The following is a 26,787-nucleotide window of genomic DNA, read 5'->3' as shown; positions in this document are numbered from 1 at the left end:
TACAACTTCCTTGTCAGAATCTGCTACCTCTAAATGCGCATGCGGCTGATTTACATAATCGCATTCCACACAGTCCTATTTAACATATGTGAAGTGCGATTACGTCATACAGAGCATGCGCAGTCAGAGGTAGCAGATTCCGACAAAGGAGCAGATTCTGATAGAAAGCTCCTAAGCTTTCATTTCTGCTTTTTCAAATAAAGATACCACGAGAACGAAGAAAAAAATGATAATAGGAGTAAATTAGAAAGTTTCTTAAAATTGCATGCTCTATCTGAATCATAAAAGAAAAAAATAACTTTAAGTGTCCCTTTAAGGGATTAATAAAGCATTTGAACATATTTTAGCAAACAATTCTTCATGTAAAAATGATTGATCTAGTCATAGATTTTACTGTGCACGCACAGGTACATACACAAATACGCCTCATGCACTCTCATTCAAACAACTGCAAGTGGCATCAGATCCTCAACTCATATGTAAACTTAGCCATTGATGATTTTAAAATAGGAATTTATTAGAGAACAGTCAACACAGAAACCGCACTATTAAAACATAGTAATTTGTTTTGCATGTTTTAGGGGACAGTAAGTAAATAAACTGTAATTAAAAGAAATTTCAAAAGGTGACGGCTGAATTCAAAGTGAAGAAACAAAATGGGGTAAAGTAAAGGTGCAAAACATAATAACCGCACCTGGATTGTTATTGAACTCTATGATAGTTCCCTCCCACGGACACTAGGGCTAAATTGGATGAAACAAAGTACAAGGAACGAATAATTATTTAGCTAAATTACTTTTATGAGGTGCTGCCACCTTGAGGTAATAGCGAATACTGCCTCTCTTAGGTCACGTTCTATATAGCACTTTTGACGTTTACTTGGGGCGGTGCCTTCTTGCGTCGAGGCGTCTTGCAGAGTGGATGACTTAGCTGGCTGACGTCACTCCCGGATGCGAGAAGTAAGAACCGGAAGTTTGGGAAAGGGACCGGGATGGAGGAGGAAGAAAGGGAGGTGGTGAGAGTCCGCGTTCGGGTGAGTTTGAGATAGAATTACCTGAGCGTTGTAATTACACGGCCCGGGGGCTGCCTCGGATACTATATAAACATTGTCATAGCAATACCTAGAGTGACACATACACTGACATAAAAACACCCATAGTGACACGTACACAGTGTCATAACAAGCACAGGGATATACAAGACGTGACACATGCAGTGACTGAGTATTGTGCTGTCACTCTCCCTGTTTACTGGGTTACTCTAGTCACTAAGTGTAATTGACTTCTTTCAGCTCTGTCATCCTCTTGTCGTAAAAGTTGCCAACTTTGCCATTCATTTGTCATTATTACCGTCTTGCAAAGGGCTGCCCCCTCTTACCTAGACTGCTGTTCATGTCGTCATCTTACCCTCTTCTGCTATTTTCTCCTAACTATATTTTCCTATCTGTGCCATCTTCTTCTTACCAGGTCCTTTGTCCTCTCCATATCTTATCCTACTGTCTACTCCTCTGTGCTGTCAACAATGCCTCTTCTTAACTCTGACACTGCCATATTATGACCCAGATTACTGTTTTCTACTGACACTGTTGTTTTTGCTGCCCCTATTGCTGTTTTGTCCTTTTTTTAAAGTATTTTAAAGGGACAGTCTACACCTTAGTCATCTTAAAGTCTTACCTTAGATTAAACTGCAAGTGTCCTCCTGCACCCCTTTTTATATCCTGCAGCAGGAACAGTAAAAAAGTTATTTTAAAATGAATAGTGTTTCATGCCTGTTTGAAAATGCTGCCAAGCTCCACCCACTAATTACATCACCATCTGGGCTGCATCTAGGCACTCTACTGAATAGCATTGACATTCTGTTGAATTCAACTAGTGAACTTTTTGTGATTGGACACCATATGCAGCCCAGATCATTATGGCATCAGTGAACTGAGCTTGGCAGCTATTTCAAACTGGCCAAAAACACTATTTTAAAATAACTTTTTTTACTGTTCCTGCTCCATGATATAGAAAGAGCGCTATTTGCAGTTTAATCTAAGGTAAGACTTTAAAGGGACATTAAACACTAAATACATGCTAGATAGAATGATGCATTCAAAGAAAAGATTAGTCCATGACTAACATGTAGATGTATTTTTTAAAGTTTCATTAGTTGTTTAAAAAGTGACAAAATAAGTGTAAAGTTTTAGTGTCTATAAAACACTGGGAGCTGCCATGTTGTAACTTAGGTTACCTTCTCTGCTGTGGCCAATTAGGGACCGTTATAAATAGGTCACTAGAGTGTGCAGCCAATGGTTGTGCTGGATTTAACAGTGTTCTGCACTTCCATTTCTAACAGGAACTGAAAAGCTCTCAATTTCAGAATGGAATTACAGGCAAAGAGGACAAAATAAATAATGAAAGTATATTGCAGAGTTGTTTTATATATACAATTTATCATTTTATATTACCATCTCAAACTGTTTAATGTCCCTTTAAGATGACTAAGGTTTAACCATCACACTACCCTGTAATTTTCCTTGTCATCCTAGAAGTATGAGGGTATCTTGCAACCTGAATCTCGCTCTTTTGCTGTGGATCCTCAGATCACATCTCTAGATGTTCTGCAGCACATCTTAATCCGGGCCTTTGATCTCAATGGGTGAGGCATCTATTTATTCTGTTTGTGACCGTCTATAACCCATGTTGTCCAATCTTCTTTCCGCTTTCTATGCACCAGATCTTCGCTATGTCTTACACAATGAGAGCTAATAGCATTGATGAAATAGAGCTATATTTATATTTTCTTATGCTACAAATTATTTTATTTCTGCAGGAAGAATTTTGGGATAAGTTACATGGGCCATGATAAACAGGGTCACGAGATCTACCTGTCTCTAATGTCTGAATGGGACCTGGGCACTGCTTTTGCAAATGCGTCAAAGCCTTATCTGCAGCTGAAACTGGATATCAAACCTTCTGAGGACAGTGAGTTTGGGAGAGGGGCTTTCAGATAAATTGGTATCTACAAATAAATAATAATACTATTTTTCAGTGTATTGTTGCTACAAACTGCACAGATATGGGAAACATAATGGTTTGTCATAAGACAAAGTGATATTATGGGATGTGTAGCCATCTATTTGGAGATAATTTTATTGAAACTTGAGATGATTGGTCACCAGATTTACCTATGTGTATATAAGTGGGCATGTTTAGAAGTATATGTGCAGCCACCAATTAGCAAATGGCACCCAGGTGTTGAGCCTACCTAGGTACGCTATGCTTTTGAGCAAAGGATACCCAAATATTATAGCAAATTAGATAATAGAAGTAAATTGGAAATTTGTTTTAAAATTGTACAATCTATCTGAATCATGAAAGAATAAATATGGGTTTTCTGTCCCTTTTTAAATGCACTTGCATGCTCCTGAGAACACCTAGGATTATTGTAGATAAGGAGATTGAGAACATTTAGCAAAATTCATAACCAAAGTAAATTGGAATGTTCTTTAAAATTAGATTCCCTGTCTAATCTATTTAAAGGAACAGTCAAGTCCAAAAAAAAATGTCATGATTCAAATAGGGCATGTCATTTTAAACAACTTGCCAATTTACTTTGATCACCAATTTTAATTTGTTCTCTTGGTATTCTTAGTTGAAAGCTAAACCTAGGAGTTTCATATGCTAATTTCTTAGACCTTGAAGGCCGCCTCTAATCTAAATACATTTTGACAGTTTTTCACCACTAGAGGGCATTAGTTCATGTGTTTCGTATACATAACATTGAGCTCATGCTTGTGAATTTACCGAGGAGTGAACACTGGCTAAAATGCAAGTCTGTCAGAAAAACTGAAATAAGGGAGCAGTCTGCAGAGGCTTAGATACAAGGTAATTGTAGAGCTAAAAAGTATATGAATATACCGGTGTTGGTTATGCAAAACTGGGGAATGGGTAGTTAAGGGATTATCTATCTTTTAAAACAACAAACATTCTGCTGTTGACTGTCCCTTTAAAGGAACATGACGCCCAAATTTTTCTTCTATTATCAAATTTGCTTCAATCTCTTGATATTCTTTGTTGAAGGAGAAGCCTTGCACTAATAGGAACCAGCTGAACACATTTGGTTAGCCAATGACAGGAGTCATATATCTTCAGCCACCAATCGGCAGCTAGCTTCCAGTAGTGGTTTGCTGATTCTAAGCCTACCTAGGTATGATTTTCTACAAAAGATACTAAGAGAATGAAACCAATTAGATAATAGAAATAAATTGTAAAGTAGTTTAAAAATCTGCATATAAAAAAAAATTGGGGTTCATGCCCCTTTTTTATAGAGATGGTAAACTCAGCCGTATTACAAATAACGCTTGTATAGAAAGTAAACAATGTCACTTTATTTAATTGATTTATCTAATTCGCTCTATATACTATAATACTTGTGATTATAATGTTAAAATTTTCAATCCCATCCTCCTCCCGTACATCAGCCGCCATTGATTTCACCTGATGACGTGTTTTTATTTTTAACCAATGTCAGACCAGGTCAGTCGGCGACACTCCAAGAAAATACGCCCTTCAATACTTATGCGCATGCCCTACATCTTCTATTGCTTGTTTAGAGGGCCAAATCTTCTATTTGTGCGCATGCCCAAACTTTATTCAATGCTATCCGAAACATTGTATCGTCTCTTGCAATATTGTATACGGCAAGTGTTTATCTGTAAGCTGTCTCTGATAACAGCTGCGCTTGCAATGATCAAAATGTATACAAAATTAGACGCATGCGCAGAATGAACAAACAAGATTTACATACCTATGCTTTTACGTAGAAAGGGGTGGCTCAGCTCGCTCACAGGGAAGAATAAAATATACAGAAGTAATGGCGGGGCGGAGCCAGGAGCGGTAATGCTCTGTAGGTAAAATACATTATTATTTTATAAAGGTATAAGAGCTTTACAAAAAAAAGTTGGCGATTTAGCTTAGAATTAATAGTAGAATAATACTTGATGAAACAATCGTTAAAAATTTACCATCACTTTAAGTTTTAATTTTGACTTTACTGTCTTTTAATTGTGCTTTATCAGGGGTAGTTTTATATGAGCCCGCTACTTTAAAGGGATAGTCTAGTCAAAATTAAACTTTCATAATTCAGATAGCGCATGCAATTTTAAACACATTTTCTAATTTACTCCTATTATCAATTTTTCTTTGTTCTCTTGGTATCTTTATTTGAATTTAAGATTAAGAGCCGCCCCATTTTTGGTTCAGCACCTGGGTGGTGCTTTCTGATTGGTGTATGCATTTAGACACCATTCATAAAGTGCTACCCAGGTGCTGAACCAAAAATGGTCCGGCTCGTATGCTTACATTCTTGCTTTTTTCAAATCAAGGTAGCAAGAGAGAGAAGAAAAATTGAAGTAAATTAGAAAGTTGCTTAAAATTGCATGCTCTTTCTGAATCATGAAAGTTTAATTTTGACTAGACTGTTCCTTTAAGCAATTACATACCTGATTTAGGCTATTTGCTAAATTCTTAGGTTAAAGGGACACTGAACCCAAATTTTTTCTTTCATGATTCAGACAGAGCAGGCAATTTTAAACAACTTTCTAATTTACTCTTATTAATTTTATTCATTCTCTTGCTATCTTTATTTGAAAAGCAATAAATGTAAGTTTAAAAGCCAGCCCATTTTTGGTTCACAACCTCGGTTGTCCTTGCTGATTGGACAGCACCAATAAACAAGTGCTGTCCAGGGTCTGAACCAAAAATTGGCTGGCTCCTTAGCTTAGATGCCTTCTTTTTCAAATAAAAATAGCAAGTGTACAAAGAAAAAATAATAGGAGTAAATTAGAAAGTTGCTTAAAACAGTATGCTCTATCTGAATCATGAAGAAAAAAATGTGGGTTTAGTGTCCCTTTTTAAAGAAATTGCTCTTCGGCATCTATAGATTGTGGTATATGTAAGTTTTACATAAAAGACAGATTTGTTTTACTGTTTCTTTAAATATACACTAGTCTTCATTTTTGCCCTTTATTAGGAGACAAAGAAGGTTGTTCCAGTTCCCAGACTTTCTAGATGCCTTTCAGCTCACAAAATAGGGAATGCAAGCCAAGGACCCATCATCCACTGCCACATTTTACAAATTGCTTAGTTAGAAAGTTCCAATTGTTGCCTCATTTTAAATCTTAGACTCTTTTCCCTGACAAATCCCTTATGAATTCAGGTCGGGTTTAACCCCTTAATGACCACAGCACTTTTCCATTTTCTGTCCGTTTGGGACCAAGGCTATTTTTACATTTTTGCAGCGTTTGTGTTTAGCTGTAATTTACCTCTTACTCATTTACTGTACCCACACATATTATATACCGTTTTTCTCGCTATTAAATGGACTTTCTAAAGATACCATTATTTTCATCATATCTTCTAACTTATTATAAAATATGAGGAAAAAATGGAAAAAATAACTTTTACTAATTTTGACCCCCAAAATCTGTTACTCATCTACAACCACCAAAAACACCCATGCTAAATAGTTTCTAATTTTTGTCCTGAGTTTAGAAATACCCAATGTTTACATGTTCTTTGCTTTTTTTGCAAGTTATAGGGCAATAAGTACAAGTAGCACTTTGCTATTTCCAAACCACTTTTTTTCAAAATTAGCGCTAGTTACATTGGAACCCTGATATCTGTCAGGAATACCTGAATATCCCTTGACATGTATATTTTTTTTTTTTTTTTTTTTTTTTTAGAAGACATCCCAAAGTATTCATCTAGGCCCATTTTGGTATATTTCATGCCACCATTTCACCGCCAAAGGCAATCAAATAAAAAAAAATCGTTCACTTTTTCACAAATTTTTTTCACAAATTTTTTCACAAACTTTAAGTTTCTCACTGAAATTATTCACAAACAACTTGTGCAATCATGGCACAAATGGTTGTAAAAGCTTCTCTGGGATTCCCTTTCTTCAGAAATAGCAGACTTATTTGGCTTTGGCGTTGCTTTTTGGTAATTAGAAGGCCGCTAAATGCCGCTGAGCATCACATGTGTATTATGGCTAGCAGTTAAGGGGTTAAAGGGACAGTAAACCTTAAAAATAATGTTATATAATTCTGCACATAGTGCAGAATTATGTAACATTATTTAGGTGAGTTTGTAGGGTTAATTTTAGCTTTAGTTTAGTGTAGTAGACATTCCAAAGTATTGGTCTAGGCCCATTTTGGTATATTTCATGCCACCATTTCACCTCCAAAAGCGATCAAATAAAAAAAATTGTTCACTTTTTCATAAACTTTAGGTTTCTCACTGAAATTATTTACAAACAGCTTGTGCAATTATGGCACAAATGGTTGTAAATGCTTCTCTGGGATCCCCTTTGTTCAGAAATAGCAGACATATTTGGCTTTGGCGTTGCATTTTGGTAATTAGAAGGCCGCTAAATGCCGCTGAGCATCACACGTGTATTATGGCTAGCATTTAAGGGGTTAATTAGGTAGCTTGCAGGGTTAATTTTAGCTTTAGTGTAGAGATCAGCCTCCCACCTGACACATCACACCTCCTGATCCCTCCCAAACAGCTCCCTTCCTTCCTTCCTTCCTTCCTTGTCCCCGCCATCTTAAGTACTGACAAAGTCTGCCAATACTAAAATAAAAGGTATCTTTTTGTGTTTTTTAGCATTTTTTTTTTTTCCTGTAGGGTAGTCCCCCCCCCCCCGACAAACCAAACACACCCTGATTTTATATATTTTTTTTTTTTTAATTTTTTTTATACTTAATACATTTTCTGTAGTGTAGCAGTTCCCACCCGCTTCCTCCCCGTGCCCCCGCCCATCGATGGCCGCTACCCGCCTCCCAGACCGGCTCCCACCCACCAACAATACCATCCATCGATGTCCGGTGCAGAGAGGGCCACAGAGTGGCTCTCTGCATCGGATGGCCAATGGATGTTATAGCAGGATGCCTCGATATAGAGGCATCACTGCAATAACCGGAAAGCGTCTGGAAGCGATCAGGATCGCTTCCACCACTTTGCCAGACCGAGGACGTGCAGGATACGTCCTCAGGCGTTAACTGTCTTTTTTTGAGGACGTACCCTGCACGTCCTCGGTCATTAAGGGGTTAAAGGGACACTGAACCTATTTTTTTTCTTTCGTGATTCAGATAGAGCATGCAACTTTCTTATTTACTCCTGTTATCAAATTTTCTTCATTCTCTTGGAATCTTTATTTGTGTGCCCAGGACATACTTGAAAACGAGAGAAATCTCAATGCATCTTTCCTGGTAAAATATTTTATAAATAAATAAATAATTTAAAAAAGCAAAAATGTAAGTTTAGATGCCGGCCCATTTTTAGTGAACAACCTGGGTTGTTTTTGCTGATTGGTGGATACATTCACCCACCAATAAACAAGTGCTGTCCAGGGTCCTTAACCAACAATTGGCTGGCTCCTTAGCTTAGATGTCGTCTTTTTTTCAAATAAAGATAGCAAGAGAATGAAGAAAAATGAGAAAGTTGCTTAAAATTGCATGCTCTCTCTGAATCGCAAAATCATTTTTTTGGTGTTCAGTGTCCCTTTAAACCCCTTTGTGTTGGAATGTGAAAGAAAACAGGATTATTCTTTTTTTTTTTTTTATTTTCTTGACATTCAAAGTGGCAGTACCTGTAGGTACGTTGTTGCAGCTTGCTCTTCTTGGGCCCATGTGCCTGCCTTCTATTGCCAAGCTTTATCTTGGGGTCTCAGCCCCATCGGCTGCAGGTTCACACAAGCAAGCCTGCAGTTGAGATTTAAGAAGCAGTGGTTATCAGACCACTGCTTCTCAATTCTATTCTCCACCTGTTATGGTGGAGGATATTAATCTCCCTGGACTTTTTCCGACTGGGGAGATTGACATCCCCTGACTGCGGGTGATTGGCTATGCGTGGGCAGGGGGCATGGTTGCACACGTGTGCAATGATAAATGCAGCAGCTAATTGCTGCCTACCAGAGTCAATGCCGGTTGGACAGGGGCAAGGATAAATCTAGCCCTATGTATGCTACACATGTTCTGCTGAGAGGTAATGGGATGAACATTTGTAGACCATTGAGTAAAACCTGTCACTACCTTCTTTTGGTGGGAAATATATTGCTCATCAGTATCATATTTTGGCCTTTGCCACCTCGGCCTATGCATAGGGCAGCAGAAATAGAATATTAAGTTCAACTACAGACATATGGTTACTACTCATCATCATGCTTTTGAAACTGTAGCTCGCTGTAAAGGGACATTAAGCGCTAAACAAATGTTAGATAGAATGATGCATTCACAGAAAAGATTAGTCTGAGTATAACAAGTGGATGTATTTTTTAAAGTTTCATTAGATGTTTAACCCTTTCGAGTCTGGGCTAAAGTGCCTACATCGGAACAACTGTTCCGATGTAGACAAATTGAAACCACGATCGCGAGATTTCAATTATTGGATCGCGTCTGGGGGGCGTCCCTACAACCCTAGGAACGCCCTTAAGACCACGATCAACTCCTGACTGCACAGAAGGCTTCAGGACTGCCGTTAGTTATGACGTTCTATTCCGTCATAACGGCTTTAAAGCCCAATCTAATTATGACGGAATAGAACGTCATAACGGCTTTAAAAGGTTAAATATTGACACAATAAGTTTTCCAATTAGGGACAGTTATAAATAGTTCATTAGAGTGTGGGGCTAATTGCTGTGTGGAGTGTTCTGCACCCACGTATTTTTGCATTCTGTCTTGGCACCCACGTATTGTTGTATTCTGTCTTGGCACCCACGTATTGTTGTATTCTGTCTTGGCACCCACGTATTGTTGCATTCTGTCTTGGCACCCACGTATTGTTGCATTCTGTCTTGGCACACCCGTATTGTTGCATTCTGTGACAGAAGCAGGGTACTTTGGATTAGCTTGCACAATATAAAGAAGTAACATTTTTAATTATTATTTTTTTTACAATTTAAAAGTTACATGATAAATATAAAAATGGTCTCATGAATAATATAGAGAAATGCAGCCACTGCTAAAATGTGCAGCTCCCTCTTTGTATTCTGCAAGCTAAACTGCATGATACAAGTCCGTCAAGAAGACAACCATATCACTGATCTGTGAATGTGCTCCACGTCTGTCACATGGTACAAGAATACTTCAATTCCAAGATGGTGATGTCCAGTGTGAAGTTGCAGAATGTCACAGTATTACCGGATTGTTTGCACGCTCCAGAGCCTACACCATAATGCTCTCATTGAAAAGAAGCTACGTTTTAACAAGAGATACCAAGAGAAATATGTACATTCAATAAAAGTGAATTGTGTGTTTTTTTTTTTTACACTGCCTGAGTCGTCATAGTTTAATTTTAAAATTCTTACCCACAAATTTGGTTGAGAGGATTTGTGATTACTACTGCTCTTTCATCTCCAGGGGATGTAATGTCAGTTTAGAAGCCAGTTTCTCAGAAATGCCACCCTTATGTAACATTTGTTTGGGAAACTAACTGGACTAGACTAGCATTACTATCCATTTCTCCTACATTGGTGTGTCCGGTCCACGGCTTCATCCTTACTTGTGGGATATTCTCTTCCCCTACAGGAAATGGCAAAGAGAGCACACAGCAAGAGCTGTCCATATAGCCCCCCCTCTGGCTCCGCCTCTCAGTCATTCTCTTTGCCGCTCTGAACAAGTAGCATCTCCACAGGGATGGTAGAGAGTATGTGGTGTTAGTTGTAGTTTTATTTCTTCTATCAAGACCAGTTTCGAAGAAGGAACGTTTGGTACATAATTTAGTACTTTGAAATTCTATTTTGAAGCAACGAAGGATTTCAGACAGACATCTTCTTTGTTTGTCGTCTATTCTGGTAAGAGGAGAGGTCAGAAAGCTACTGCTACCTCTCTTTCCTTTTGGCTGAAAAGCATAATCCTTTTGGCCTATGAGACTGCCGGCCGGCAGCCTCCTGAACAAATTACAGCTCACTCTACTAGAGCTGTGGCTTCCACATGGGCTTTCAAGAATGAGGCTTCTGTTGAACAGATCTGTAAGGCAGCGACTTGGTATTCTCTGCATACTTTTGCAAAATTTTACAAATTCGATACTTATGCTTCTTCGGAGGCTGTTTTTGGGGGAGAGGTTTTGCAAGCAGTGGTGCCTTCCTTTTAGGTTACCTGGCTGTTTCCCTCCCTTCATCCGTGTCCTAAAGCTTTGGTATTGGTTCCCACAAGTAAGGATGAAGCCGTGGACCGGACACACCAATGTAGGAGAAAACAGAATTTATGCTTACCTGATAAATTTCTTTCTCCTACGGTGTGTCCGGTCCACAGCCCGCCCTGGCTTTTAGTCAGGTTTAAAATTTTTCTTTTTCTTTACACTAGTCACCACAGCACCTTTATAGTTTTCTCCTTTTTCTCCTAACCGTCGGTCGAATGACTGGGGGGCGGAGCCAGAGGGGGGGGGGCTATATGGACAGCTCTTGCTGTGTGCTCTCTTTGCCATTTCCTGTAGGGGAAGAGAATATCCCACAAGTAAGGATGAAGCCGTGGACCGGACACACCGTAGGAGAAAGAAATTTATCAGGTAAGCATAAATTCTGTTTTTTCAGTGTCGTTGGGGAAAATAACTGATCCTGTTTTTCTGCAGGTCCTCTGCTTGAAGACTGGGACATCATTAGCCCAAAGGATGTCATTGGTACAGACCTGTTCCTGGTGGATAAGCGAGCACTCGCATCTGCTCTACCATTTACTCAGACCATCTTAACCCAGGTTTGTCTGATCTTTTGTTTCTGATGCAAGAAGTGATATGGAGCAACTCCCCACTGTGGTGCCAGGAGATATCATTTCCCAATCATAACAAACACATTTTCATTCTGCTCCAGAATTTAATACAATTGGCACACAGGGGAGCAGAAGATGCTGTAAATTCTACTTGTTTCTGGTTCCCATAAACTAGCCAAACTGGAAAGGTTAGTTCTACTACAAGAGTAAGTATTTCATTGCTAAATCGCTTTTTGGTGAATCTCTTTTACTGAAAGAGAAGTTGTATGTAGCTCAGGTTTTCCAATGTAACCCCTGGGCGCCACAGCGTGACCTTCAGAGATTATTTGGTCCTAACCTTCAGAATAAATGACGATTCTCTGCTTGTCCTCATTTGTAGATCACTTCATCTCTGTATGTGGCTCATCCTAGCCCTCATGCAACTGACTTTTTTTCTTGATTTGTGTGTAAAAGGAAGTTTGTGCCACATAATTTGCCTAAACGTGTATGTGAATTGTGTTTTAGAGAAGTATATGTTTTGGATTTGATCAATGGAATTTCTAAAAAATCTGGGTATCTGCGGTACATTTAAGAGGGGGGGGGGGAATAGTCTAAGGCCGAGTTTTTATTCCACTAGTGATGGTAACTCCTATTTCGACCACAGATGGCCTTTCTTACTGAAGTCTCTTTTTGATTTAGGTTGGTCGCACTTTGTCCAGGGTGCAGCAGGCCTTGAGCTGGACATATGGAGAGGATGTCAAACCATTTAAGCCTCCACTGAATGATGTTGAATTCCACACTTACCTAAACCATGAAGGGCAATTGACCCGCCCGGAGGAACTTCGTCTTCGCATTTACCATGGTGGTGTGGAACCCTCTTTGCGAAAGGTGAGGAAGAGAGTTTGCTTCTTTGTGCATTGCTACTTCGATAAATACAACACAATTTCTGGCACACCGAGATTATACATAAGTGGTTTTTTGTTTTTTTTTCAACTGACTTTATTTAGGTAAATAAAAAGTACAATATGGGAGGCGCAGCTCCCCAATAGTTACAGTTTGGTCACTAGGTTTTAGATATTGACAACAAAGAGAATATGGAAAGCGAAACGGGAAATCATAATGTTGTGCATAAGTAGTGTTGTGTCGGTGAAGAAGGTGTGCAAAAAGAGAGGTATAGGAAAGTAATAGAAAGTGATTTTGTAATCTGTTCATAAGCGAAATGAATAGTGTTACATTTGAGACAACTCAACCACACCTTGTAATTGATGTAATTTAGCTATATATCTAGTTTTATTTGGGTTAGTAACGTTTGGTGTTGCCGCATGTGATTTGGTTTAATGAGACAAGGTAGTATTTTCGTTGAGGGAAATTTTATCTGTTTGAGAGTGATTTTTGTTTTTAAAGTGAATGTAAACTTAAGGCTAATCGATAAAGTCAAACGAAGTTAAAAAAATGAATGACACTTTCATTTATGAAATCGTTAGTATATACTTATCTTCAGAGATATTTGAAGCGTACGGCCCCCGGGGAAAAAACAATTAGTTGATTGCAGATGAGTCATCTGTCAATCAATTGCTGAAAATGGCGACCGGAGCTTCCTTTCTTAAACTTATAGCGTTTCATTTTAAATGTCTCTGAGGATAAGTATATACTAACGATTTCATGAATGAAAGTGTCATTTATTTAACTTCTATCGTTTGACTTTATCAATTCGCATTAACTTTACATTGACTTTAAGATGCTGTTCCCATGTATTCATGATTTCTGCATAGGTGTCCATTTAGCGTTTTGTTTACTGTAATAGTATTCTTCTAGTTCTAAAAATTCTGAAACGCGACATGTCCACATTAACACGGATGGGGCCTCTTTTCCAATTTTTAGCTAATAGGTATTTCGCACTATTTGTCATAACGTAGAATGATTTTAAATAAGGTTTGTGTTTAATTTTTGGGGGTTAAGTGGGGGTTAAATATTTGGCATTGTTTCTATTTCTGTTATGATCTTTCTCCAAAAGTTTTGAATTGTGTAGCCCTACCCCACCACATGTTGGCCATGTTGCTACCTTTGTGGCTGCATCTCCAACAGTGATTTGATGTGTTTTGGAAAAGGCGGTGTAGTTTATTTGGAGTAAGATAACCATCTATGTAGGAGTTTAAAACTGATTTCCAATAGGGTTAGTGAGATAGATGTTTTGGTTATATTTTGGAAAAGGGTTATGCTAAAATTATTAGTCACAAGTCATCTTCCCATTTTTTTTAGGAAGGGGGGATATAGCCAGGTGGGTTGTAAATCATTATTTTGTATATCATCGAGAGAGTATGAGAGAGTGGAGGGGAACAAACACGTAGGTTTTTAAAGTTGGTTAATGGTCTAACCATGTTTCTGGATTGTTCGGGGTGGCTAATAAAATGGTGTACTCGGTGGTAGGTGAGCCAATTACAAAAACATGTGTATCCCTTGTGAATGAGGTCCAATTGCGTTAATATCGTTTCGTTAACTACTAGTTTGTGGATTGGGATATCGCGAGAAAAGGTATTTGACAGGTCGGTTATTACATTAGGTCTTATTGTGAATTGTCTGTTCTCTATTAGCGAGGTCAGAGGAGAGGGTTTAGACGAAATGTTAGGGTGTACTTTTAAAATATGTTCCCACACATGGAGGGTTTCTGCTATCAACGGGGAGTTATATTAAGTTGGGTTGTTTGGTTTCTCTATGCTCCAACATAATCTCCCCAGATGAGGTGTTTCAGAAATTAGGTGTTCTAGTTGCACCCAGCGTTTATGAAAATTGTAAATGTACCAGTCAACTATTCTTTGTAAGAAAATAGCATGTCTGTATTGGGTTATATTGGGTATCCCTAAGCCTCCTTGGTGTTTGGGGGTTTGCATGGTTTTTCTATTGATTCTAAGTGGTTTTCTGTTCCAGACAAAGTCACTGAAGGCCCTTTGTATGCTTGGGATATAATTTGTGGATAGTGGAACGGTAGAGATTGGCGAATGTACAATAATCTGGGAAATATATTCTTTTAAGAACATTTATTTTACCTAGCCATGATAGTCTTTTTGATAGGTACAAAGTAGGCTGTGTAAATTTCTTCTTTTGTCGTTGCTAGCTCAATACCTAAATAATGTAGTATCTGGGGGCACAATGTTTAGGGTGTGTTCATCTAGATTAATATTTAGGACTTCTGATTTTGCTGTGTTTATCGTAAAATTAGAGAGTGAATTAAAGATTTGAAATTCTGCTAATAGTGGGGGAATAGAAGATTCTGGATCGGGATTTTAATTTTTTTTATCTGTACTTTCTTGTGTTTTTACTACTACTTGGTGTAAGGGGTTCCAGTGTCTGGTTAATGCTGTTGTATCTTTTCTCTCCAGGTGGTCTGGCGATACCTGCTAAATGTTTACCCAGATGGTCTCAGTGGGCAGGAGCGCATGAACTACATGAAATATAAAACACGGGAGTATTTTCAGTTGAAAAGTGAGTGGAGGGAGCGATGCTCTCATGAAGATTTGGAGTTTATTCAGGGAAATGTATTGAAGGATGTTTTGCGCACAGACAGAGCGCACCCCTATTATGCAGGCTCAGAAGACAGCCCGCATCTGATAGCTCTACATGATTTGCTCACCACATATGCAGTTACTCATCCACAAGTATCTTACTGCCAGGGTATGAGTGATATTGCTTCCCCAATATTGGCTGTAATGGACAATGAAGCTCATGCATTTATTTGCTTTTGTGGCATCATGAAGAGGCTGGAAGGAAATTTTCGAATGGATGGGGAGTGCATGTCTGTCAAGTTCTCACACCTCAAACTCCTGTTGCGTTACTCTGATCCTGATTTCAGTGCGTACTTGGTGTCCCGTGGAGCCGATGATCTTCTCTTTTGCTATCGCTGGCTGCTTCTGGAGCTAAAGAGGGAATTTGCTTTTGATGATGCATTAAGAATGCTTGAAGTAATGTGGAGCTCACTGCCTCCAGATCCTCCTGAGAAGGAAGTAGAGTTAGTAGGGTCACCTTGTACCCCAGGGGATAGTTGGAAAAATACAAGGAGGCGACACATGATGCGGCCAGAACGTGGTCTGAGCCCAGAAGGAGAAGAGTCAGATGAAGGAAGAGGAGATATAGAAAACAGGGCATCAATGATTGCAAATCAAGATCCTTCGCCACAGCAGGAACCATCCGCTCCAAGCTTTCCCCTGTTAAAGCAGGCTAGCTTTGGGGAGTTTAAGAGTTATGGGTCTAAAGCAGAGGAAGTCAGTATGGAGAAAGGTGACCTACCCATGCATGCACCTTCCCAAGTCAGGCAGCCCACTGAGGAGGAAGATGAAGAGGAAGACTTATGGGAAAAAGAGCCTCTCATCAAACCTCTAGACTCATTAAGTGTTACAAAATCAGCCTCTGCACCTTCTTTGTGCTCCTACACTCCTACTTCCCAAAGTCCACCATCCTCTAGGCCCGGGGACCAAGAACCACCATCCTCTGAAGCAGAGGAGAAAGAGGATACTGAAGCAGATAACCCACTTCCTGCCACTCCTTCCCCAGCTCCCATCAGCTTGCCCCCTCCACAGGAGTTTGGACGTGGTAATCCATTTATGCTGTTCCTTTGTCTTTCCATTCTCTTAGAGCATCGTGAGCACATCATGAAACAGAACATGGGCTATGATGAGCTTGCAATGCACTTCAACCGGCTCGTAAGGAGACACAACCTCAAACGTGTTCTGCTACGTGCCAAGGCTTTGTTTGCTGACTATTTGCAATCCAAAGTATGGGACTCTGAGGAGGGAGATGAGGCGGCAGCAGATTCCCCATCATCCTCATGACCTTTAATTTGCCTTTTACATTTTCTTTTGGATCAAGGCATTCAGTGGACACTCTGGACAATGACCAATTATTATAAACGAACATTTTGAGTTGGACTGGGTAAATTTACAAACTTTTTATGGGGATCTACAACTTTCATTTTAGAAACCAGTAGAGAACAGTTCTCCCTACAAAAAAAAATAAAAATTCAACTATGTTAATTCTCTTCTGGTCAACAATGAATTAAATATTTGGGTTTCCAATTCAAAGTTTTCAAGAACTGCAAGTTGACTAAAATGTAAGATTGATGGTGCTTGAAGGAGTAAATCTGGCCTTTTTAGCCCTAGTGGGCAGAAGCACTTCTGGGTTAAACTGGGCCTTTAAGGAATCTGGTACATAATGGTTAAACAGCATAAGAAAATCTCCTTGCCTTGGCAGATGGGCAGCTCTGTTTGGTCAAGCAGTGATCTCTACATCTCGGGAGAATAGATCGCCTATTCCAATTCCCACGTTTGCTGGATAGACCAGAGATCCTTAGCCCCCAAGCTCAGGAAGATGTTTTTGTACTATAAAGTTAATATGCACATCACACACAGTATTGACCAATCACGTTGGCTCTTGTTAAGCTGCTGAATTTTATTTTATTTTTATTTTTTTTGGTTTAAGCACACTTAATATATAACGCTGCTGGTTTTATGATTTACATTGAGACCAAAACATTAGTTATACGGTTATTGTTATCGGTGGATTTATATTAGGTATGCCAGGGATTGTTTTGTCAATTTTATTTGAACCTGAGCCAGACAGATTTTTTTGTTTTTTATAGGATGGATACATAATATAATCCAAACAAGGAGTTTGAAGTAACATTTTAGATATCCTGGCTCTCATAATTAGATTGCAAGCAGTGGGAAGATAGAAATGAAACCACTTTGATGTTTCATTTGGTTAGTCAACTAGGGTTTACAAATGTTTGTGTGCTATTCATGGTTTAATCATTAGATGGCAGCAGTGATCCATAAACGTATCAAATAAATTTTCCCGGGAAAATGCTTTTTAGAGCAGTCACTTCGTATAGGCTATTGCCCTTAGTTTAGCCTGGGCTGGCATTATGAATTGTTGGGTTTTTGGTATATATATATATGATGATACCTTAAGTCAGTCTCTTATTTCTGTGAAATAAGAGACTGACTTAAGGTATCATCATAAGAAATATGTATAGTAAATATAATCATACATAGAAAGAAAAGATTTGCGCTAGTACAAACTTAAAATACCAGGCTTTAATTAATCCCCTATTCTGTAAACCAGTGCTTGACGAATATGTTCTAAAATTAGGAGCCAGTAAGAATATTTGGCATATTTTTTAGGAGCCAGACAGTTGGATTTGTATATAGACATATGGAGAATAACCCAAAAAGTTAGGAGCCAGGGGTAAAATTCTAGGAGCCAGTGGCTCCCAGGCTCCTGGGTTTGTCGAGCCCTGCTGTAAACCATGCAGGACCTTTGTGTCTTATTATTCAGCTGCTCCAGCCTTCCATTCCATTTTTGATGGTAAATCCGTTGTGCCTTTTTTATTTTTTATTTAATTGTTTTTGGTTTGCTGAAGTTTTTAAAATATTTGTGATGTTTTCATTGTGTTATACAGCCAAATTATATTTGCTTTGCACTGCGTAACTGAAGACTGGATGTATAAGTTATTATAACTGTTAATATATCTGATAAGCCAGAGGTCAACAAATCTGTTAAATTTAGGAGCCAGTAAGAATATTAAGGAGCCAGACCTACTTTTAGGAGCCAGACAGTGGTTTTTTGAATATAGATTTATGAAGAATAACCCAAAAAGTTAGGAGCCAGGGGTAAAATTTTAGGAGCCAGTAGCTCCTGGGTTTGTCGAGCCTAAGCAGTGGGCATATGTATTGTTTGCCTTATACCTTTCTGGTGCATATGGTGGAAACATACTATATAAAAATGTTATTCCTGAGTATGAGGCCTTTATAGAGGCGTGTGTGGGTCCCCCCCCCCCCACCTCCAAATACCTTATGTTGTGGATACAGCTGCTGGAGAACGTAAATCACAGCCTATTGCAAGAGAGCAGAGCTCTGATTGGCTAGAGATAAGTCGTCATTATGAATAACTAGTGTGGGACTGTAGCGTTATAGTAAGTCTGTGCTGTTGCCTATGTTTTCCGCCATTTTTAAGTAGAGTGGACATCACTGTAGAAAGTGTCTGTCCACCCTCCTTTTTTTATTAAATGAGGAACCATATTGTAATATTCCTCTTTATGGGCCAGTAAATGTAGAAATTCTGTTAATAATAAAAACAAAAATATATACTTCTATATAAACTTGAATAGTTCTTTAGCACATTAAGTAGTACAAACCTTCATATATACCCAGACTCAGAAAATATACTTTATATCTACACACCAAGGAGAGAGAGACATAATGTTTTACCTATAGTTTAGATCTGATACAAAAATGCATTGCGGTTTAGATAAAACTCTACTAAATATTTTATTGTCCATAAACATTTCCAAAGTGGTTTTTTTTTTTTTTAAAGGGATTCTTTGATTTCTATTACTGGCCAATATCTGACCTCCTTTTTGCAGTCTGAGATTGATGTGATCTCATTTAGAATATACTTTACCTTGACTGTGGGAGTTCAGCAAATTCAATAAAAATCTGATAGCGTTTTTATTGTTGGAAACTGTTACTTTTATTTATTTGGTTTTATTGTAAATAAATTATTTAAAAAGCTCTGTGATGTTCCAGTTTACTTTTCGTGGTGTGGAGCCCAACCGCAGTCTGTGTCTCTGGCTACCTCTGGTGTCTAAAGTCACAGGGCTATTCTCTAGATCAGGGGTATCAAGCTCGTTGTATCCGGGAGGGCCACTGGCCAAGTGTTATTCTCCCATGGGGACCACATGAACAGAGTGAGTGCTCTGGAACTGGATATAATAGAAACTTGAAGTGACATTTACCCAAGTAGTAGTATATTGTAGGAGCTGTAGTGCTCAATAGAGTATAATGGGTTTCTACACTGGACAATGTCTTTATCTTATGAGTGCCTATAAGGATCAACTTGTGACACCACTTAGAACCCTAAAAAAATTGATGGGGTCAATTTAATAGTTTACCTAATAAACAAGGGAGGGGCAGGTTAAACTATCTTGAGGGCCGCATATGGCCCCAGGGCCAGTACTTTGAGACTACTGCTCCAATGTTTTTCTTCGTCCTCTGCTACTCCATTCTCAGAGGTGGTATGGATGTGCAGGTTAGGACAAACTCCCGACGTGTACACTTCTGAAGTCTGAACCTTTAACGTATTTAAGGGATATGAAACCCAAAATTTTTCTTTCATGATTCAGATAGAGAATGCAATTTTAAACCACTTTCTAATTTACTTCTATTATCATTTTTTGTTCTCTTCATATCTTTTGTTGAAAAGCAGGGATGTATGCTTAGGAACCAGCCCATTTCTGTAGCACTAAATGGCAGCAGATTTGCAACAGTACTAGATGACAGCACTATTTCCTGCCATATAGTGCTTGAGATGTCTACCTAGGTATCTCTTCAACACAGAATATCATGAGAGCGAAGCAAATTTGATAATACTAGTGAATTGGAAACTTTTTTAATTTTTTTAAAATATGTTCTGTCTGATCCACAGAATAATTTTTTGGGATTTCATCCTATTTTAGCTAGCGGGCCGTGTGATCTTCTAAGTGGCAAACTGTCTCCGGAACAAGAAATTCTGATGATCATGTTCAATGTAAAAATCCTGTTTCCTAACCCATTAGACACTAGGTTTAAATTAATAAAGGTGTCTCTTATAATCAGAAATATTGTTTAATAATAATCCACATGGCATTCTAGATATCATGCAATAGATGTGAAAATGGCTTATTCCTCAGCGTTTTTTAGATACCAGAGTTGGAGTAATACAATAGAATGCGGCCATGAACCTGTAATTTGGTCAAGGAGCAACACTGTTTTTATATGACTTGGGTTTACAAATGTCTAATACATAATAAACTGAACACAGTGTTGATAGTAATAAAAATAAAGCGAAACAAGCATAAAACTTTATTTAAAATAAGTGGACAAAAAAGATCATGTGATTGGCAAAATCATCGGTCTATAAAGAATCTCATGAGATGTATATGAAGCAGAGGATACATTTGAATCTTGAATAATGGATTAGTATGAGTCCCTACTTGTAGAAAGAGGTTGTTAGGTTTTTTTTTTTTGGGGGGGGGGGGTTCATGTTCCTGCTTGATGAAGACTGCTTTCCTCAGAGTTCCTCTCTGCTTCATGGGATAAATATCTGCTGTACATATTATACTGTAGGCCTTACCCATGTCTGTTTCATGCAATGAATAGCAAGTGACCACTAGTGTCTCGCTACCCTGGATTTGACAGGCCCCTTTTAATCCCATGTCGGCAAACAGACAGTGAACCCAAAAAATTTTTCTTTCATGATTCAGACAGAGCATGACATTTTTAAGCAACTTTCTAATTTACTCCTATTATTTTTTCTTTGTTCTCTTGCTATCCTTTATCTTAAAAGCAGAAATGTAAATCTTAGCAGCCAGCCTATTTTAGGTTCAGCACCATGGATAGTGCTTGCTTTTTTTGAGGCTTACATTTACCCACCAATTTGCAAGCATAACCCAGGTTCTCAACCAAAAATGGGCCGGCTCCTATGCATCACATTCCTGCTTTTTAAATAAAGATGGCAAGAGAACGAAGAAAAATGGATAATAGGAGTAAATTAGAAAGTTGCTTAAAATTGCATGATCTATCTAAATCACGAAATTTTTTTTTTGGGTTTAGTGTCCCTTTAACCCCTTAATGACCGGACCATTTTTCAATTTTCTTACCCTTAATGACAATGGCTATTTTTACATTTCTGCAGTGTTTGCGTTTAGCTGTAATTTTCCTCTTACTCATTTACTGTACCCACACATATTATATACCGTTTTTCTCGCCATTAAATGGACTTTCTAAAGATACCATTATTTTCATCATATCTTATCATTATGAATAACTAGTGGGACTGTAGCGTTATAGTAAATCTGTGCTGTTGCCTATGTTTTCCGCCATTTTTAAGTAGAGTGGGCATCACTGTAGAAAGTGTCTGTCCACCCTCCTTTTTTTATTAAATGAGGAACCATATTGTAATATTCCTCTTTATGGGCCAGTAAATGTAGAAATTCTGTTAATAATAAAAACAAAAATATATACTTCTATATAAACTTGAATAGTTCTTTAGCACATTAAGTAGTACAAACCTTCATATATACCCAGACTCAGAAAATATACTTTATATCTACACACCAAGGAGAGAGAGACATAATGTTTTACCGATAGTTTAGATCTGATACAAAAATGCATTGCGGTTTAGATAAAACTCTACTAAATATTTTATTGTCCATAAACATTTCCAAAGTGGTTTTTTTTTTTTTTTAAAGGGATTCTTTGATTTCTATTACTGGGCAATATCTGACCTCCTTTTTGTAGTCTGAGATTGATGTGATCTCATTTAGAATATACTTTACCTTGACTGTGGGAGTTCAGCAAATTCAATAAAAATCTGATAGCGTTTTTATTATTGGAAACTGTTACTTTTATTTCTTTGGTTTTATTGTAAATAAATTATTTAAAAAGCTCTGTGATGTTCCAGTTTACTTTTCGTGGTGTGGAGCCCAACCGCAGTCTGTGTCTCTGGCTACCTCTGGTGTCTAAAGTCACAGGGCTATTCTCTAGATCAGGGGTATCAAGCTCGTTGTATCCGGGAGGGCCACTGGCCAAGTGTTATTCTCCCATGGGGACCACATGAACAGAGTGAGTGCTTTGGACCTGGATATAATAGAAGCTGGAAGTGACGTTTACCCAAGTAGTAGTATATTGTAGGAGCTGTAGTGCTCAATAGAGTATAATGGGTTTCTACACTGGACAATGTCTTTATCTTATGAGTGCCTATAAGGATCAACTTGTGACACCACTTAGAACCCTAAAAAAATTGATGGGGCCAATTTAATAGTTTACCTAATAAACAAGGGAGGGGCAGATTAAACTATCTTGAGGGCCGCATATGGCCCCAGGGCCAGTATTTTGAGACTACTGCTCCAATGTTTTTCTTCGTCCTCTGCTACTCTGTTCTCAGAAAAGGTATGGATGGGCAGGTTAGGACAAACTCCCGACTTGTACACTTCTGAAGTCTGATCCTGGACGTATTAAAGGGATATGAAACCCAACATTTTTCTTTCATGATTCAGATGGAGAATGCAATTTTAAACCACTTTCTTATTTACTTCTATTATCATTTTTTTGTTCTCTTCATATCTTTTGTTGAAAAGCAGGGATGTATGCTTAGGAACCAGCCCATTTCTGTAGCACTAAATGGCAGCAGATTTGCAACAGTACTAGATGACAGCACTATTTCCTGCCATATAGTGCTTGAGATGTCTACCTAGGTATCTCTTCAACACAGAATATCATGAGAACGAAGCAAATTTGATAATACTAGTGAATTGGAAACTTTTTTTTAATTTTTTTTAAATATGTTCTGTCTGATCCGCAGAATAATTTTTGGGGATTTCATCCTATTTTAGCTAGCGGGCCGTGTGATCTTCTAAGTGGCAAACTGTCTCCGGAACAAGAAATTCTGATGATCATGTTCAATTAAATCCTGTTTCCTAACCCATTAGACACTAGGTTTAAATTAATAAAGGTGTCTCTTATAATCAGGAATATTGTTTAATAATAATCCACATGGCATTCTAGATATCATGCAATAGATGTGAAAATGGCTTATTCCTCAGCGTTTTTTAGATACCAGAGTTGGAGTAATACAATAGAATGCGGCCATGAACCTGTAATTTGGTAAAGAAGCAACACTGTTTTTATATGACTTGGGTTTACAAATGTCTAATACATAATAAACTGAACACAGTGTTGATAGTAATAAAAATAAAGCGAAACGAGCATAAAACTTTATTTAAAATAAGTGGACAAAAAAGATCATGTGATTGGCAAAATCATCGGTCTATAAAGAATCTCATGAGATGTATATGAAGCAGAGGATACATTTGAATCTTGAATAATGGATTAGTATGAGTCCCTACTTGTAGAAAGAGGTTGTTAGGTTTTTTTTGGGGGGGGGGTTCATGTTCCTGCTTGATGAAGACTGCTTTCCTCAGAGTTCCTCTCTGCTTCATGGGATAAATATCTGCTGTACATATTATACTGTAGGCCTTACCCATGTCTGTTTCATGCAATGAATAGCAAGTGACCACTAGTGTCTCGCTACCCTGGATTTGACAGGTCCCTTTTAATCCCATGTCTGCAAACTGTTAGAGACACTGAACCCAAATTCTTTTCTTTCATGATTCAGACAGAGCATGACATTTTAAGCAACTTTCTAATTTACTCCTATTATCAATTTTTCTTTGTTCTCTTGCTATCGTTTATTTTAAAAGCAGAAATGTAAATCTTAGCAGCCAGCCCATTTTAGGTTCAGCACCATGGATAGTGCTTGCTTTTTTTGAGGCTTACATTTACCCACCAATAAGCAAGCATAACCCAGGTTCTCAACCAAAAATGGGCATCATATTCCTGCTTTTTAAATAAAGATGGCAAGAGAACAAAGAAAAATGGATAATAGGAGTAAATTAGAAAGTTCCTTAAAATTGCATGCTCTACAAAAGAAAAAAAATTGGGTTTAGTGTCCCTTTAACCCCTTAATGACCGCAGCACTTTTCCATTTTCTGTCCGTTTGAGACCAAGGCTATTTTTACATTTCTGCAGTGTTTGTGTTTAGCTGTAATTCTCCTCTTACTCATTTACTGTACCCACACATATTATATACCGTTTTTCTCGCCATTAAATGGACTTTCTAAAGATACCATTATTTTCATCATATCTTATAATTAACTATAAAAAAAATTATATAATATGAGGAAAAAATGAAAAAAAACACACTTTTTCTAACTTTGACCCCCAAAATCTGTTACACATCTACAACCACCAAAAAACACCCATGCTAAATAGTTTCTAAATTTTGTCCTGAGTTTAGAAATACCCAATGTTAACATGTTCTTTGCTTTTTTTGCAAGTTATAGGGCCATAAATACAAGTAGCACTTTGCTATTTCCAAACCCCTTTTTTTCAAAATTAGCGCTAGTTACATTGGAACACTGATATCTTTCAGGAATCCCTGAATATCCCTTGACATGTATATATTTTTTGTTAGAAGACAACCCAAAGTATTGATCTAGGCCCATTTTGGTATATTTCATGCCACCATTTCACCGCCAAATGCAATCAAATAAAAAAAATCGTTTACTTTTTCACAATTTTGTTCACAAACTTTAGGTTTCTCACTGAAATTATTTACAAACAACTTGTGCAATTATGGCATAAATGGTTGTAAATTCTTCTCTGGGATCCCCTTTGTTCAGAAATAGCAGACATGTATGGCTTTTGTTGTTGCTTTTTGGTAATTAGAAGGGCGCTAAATGCCACTGCGCACCACACATGTATTATGCCCCGCAGTGAAGGGGTTAATTAGGGAGCTTCTAGGGTTAATTTTAGCTGTAGTGTAGTAGACAACCCAAAGTATTGATCTAGGCCCATTTTGGTATATTTCATGCCACCATTTCACCGCCAGATGCGATCAAATAAAAAAAAAAACGTAAAATTTTTCCCAATTTTAGGTTTCTCACTGAAATCATTTACAAGCAGCTTGTGCAATTATGGCACAAATGGCTGTAAATGCTTCTCTGGGATCCCCTTTGTTCAGAAATAGCAGATATATATGGCTTTGGCGTTGCTGTTTGGTAATTAGAAGGTTGCTAAATGCCGCTTTGCAACACACGTGTATTATGCCCAGCAGTGAAGGGGTTAATTGGGGAGTTTGTAGGGTTAATTTTAGCTGTAGTGTAGTAGACAACCCAAAGTATTGATCTAGGCCCATTTTGGTATATTTCATGCCACCAGTTCACAGCCAAATGCAATCAAATAAAAAAAATCGTTCACTTTTTCACTATTTTTTTCACAAACTTTAGGTTTCTCACTGAAATTATTTACAAACAGCTTGTGCAATTATGTCACAAATGGTTGTAAATGCTTCTCTGGGATCCCCTTTGTTCAGAAATAGCAGACATATATGTCTTTGGCATTGCTTTTTGGTAATTAGAAGGCCGCTAAATGCCGCTGCGCATCACACGTGTATTATGTCTAGCAGTGAAGGGGTTAATTAGGTAGCTTGCAGGGTTAATTTTAGCTTTAGTGTAGAGATCAGCCTCCCATCTGACACATCACACCCCCTGATCCCTCCCAAACAGCTCCCTTCCCTCCCCCACCCCACAATTGTCCCCGCCATCTTAAGTACTGGCAGAAAGTCTGCCAGTACAAAAATAAAGGGAATCTTTGTTTTTTTTTAAAAAAAAGAAATTATAGCATATTTACATATGCTGCTGTGTAGGATCCCCCTTAGCCCCCAACCTCCCTGATCCCCCCCCCCCCCCAAACACCTCTCTAACCGTCCCCCTCTGACTTTTTGGGGGCCATCTTGGGTACTGGCAGCTATCTGCCAGTACTCAGTTTGCAGAAAAAAATGTTTTTTGTTTTTTTTTCGCAGTTTATTTTCTGTAGTGTAGCTTCCCTCCCACATACCAACCCAACACCCCCTGATTTAGCTTTGTTATTTTTATTTTATTACATTTTATAAACCTGATCCTATAGTGCATATTTTCTGTAGTGCAGCGTTCCCACCCGCTCCCTCCCCGTGCACGCGCCCGCCCCCTCCCTATCGTGCACGCGTGCGCGCCCCCGGTCATCCCCGCCCACGATCCCGCCCCCCCTGCACATCTCCAGGGCCATCGATGGCCGCCTCCCGGTCCTGCTCCCACCCACCAACGAAGGAAGCCACCGATCTCCGGTGCAGAGAGGGCCACAGAGTGGCTCTCTCTGCATCGGATGGCCATACATGGTTATTGCAGGATGCCTCCATATTGAGGCATCACTGCAATAACCGGAAAGCAGCTGGAAGCGAGCAGGATCGCTTCCAGCTGCTTTCCACACCGAGGACGTGCAGGGTACGTCCTCGGGCGTTAACTGCCTTTTTTTTGAGGACGTACCCTGCACGCCCTCGGTCATTAAGGGGTTAAAGGGACGTTCCGGCCAAAATTGGAATCCATGTGGATGCATTTCAGTTTTGAATAGAAACATTTTTGTAATATGTGTATT

At 38.5% G+C, this 26,787-nt stretch overlaps 1 protein-coding gene across 3 annotated transcripts; it reads left to right on the top strand.

Moving 5' to 3' along the window:
- The first annotated feature begins 334 nt into the window (after positions 1-334).
- On the top strand, positions 335-22,206 carry TBC1D25 (TBC1 domain family member 25). Of its 3 annotated transcripts, XR_008399740.1 has the most exons (7): positions 335-1,033; positions 2,531-2,640; positions 2,815-2,966; positions 11,616-11,737; positions 12,428-12,616; positions 15,106-17,661; positions 17,729-22,206. XR_008399740.1 is itself a non-coding variant. In XM_053695854.1 (6 exons), the coding sequence occupies exons 1-6, from the start codon at positions 992-994 to the stop codon at positions 16,549-16,551; spliced, it is 2,061 nt and encodes a 686-aa protein (XP_053551829.1). In that variant the 5' UTR covers positions 335-991; the 3' UTR covers positions 16,552-22,206. The 3 variants fall into 3 exon arrangements, 2 of the variants coding, with proteins under 2 accessions (XP_053551829.1, XP_053551830.1); XM_053695854.1 differs by having other exon boundaries at positions 15,106-22,206; XM_053695855.1 differs by lacking the exon at positions 2,531-2,640 and having other exon boundaries at positions 953-1,033; positions 15,106-22,206.
- Positions 22,207-26,787: the final 4,581 nt, after the last annotated feature.

Source organism: Bombina bombina, chromosome 12 (assembly GCF_027579735.1).
Source record: "Bombina bombina isolate aBomBom1 chromosome 12, aBomBom1.pri, whole genome shotgun sequence".
In the NCBI taxonomy this organism is placed as follows: Eukaryota; Metazoa; Chordata; class Amphibia; order Anura; family Bombinatoridae; genus Bombina; species Bombina bombina.
The sequence above is the reverse complement of the archived record's forward strand: the minus strand, read 5'-3'. Positions and strand labels throughout refer to the sequence as shown.

Bases quoted from the DNA above. Each gene is read 5' to 3' on its own strand.
- TBC1D25 (XM_053695854.1), top strand. From the start codon at position 992: ATGGAGGAGGAAGAAAGGGAGGTGGTGAGAGTCCGCGTTCGG. The intron at 1,034-2,530 runs GTGAGTTTGAGA...TTGTCATCCTAG, and splicing joins TGGTGAGAGTCCGCGTTCGG to AAGTATGAGGGTATCTTGCA. The intron at 12,617-15,105 runs GTGAGGAAGAGA...TTTTCTCTCCAG, and splicing joins TGGAACCCTCTTTGCGAAAG to GTGGTCTGGCGATACCTGCT.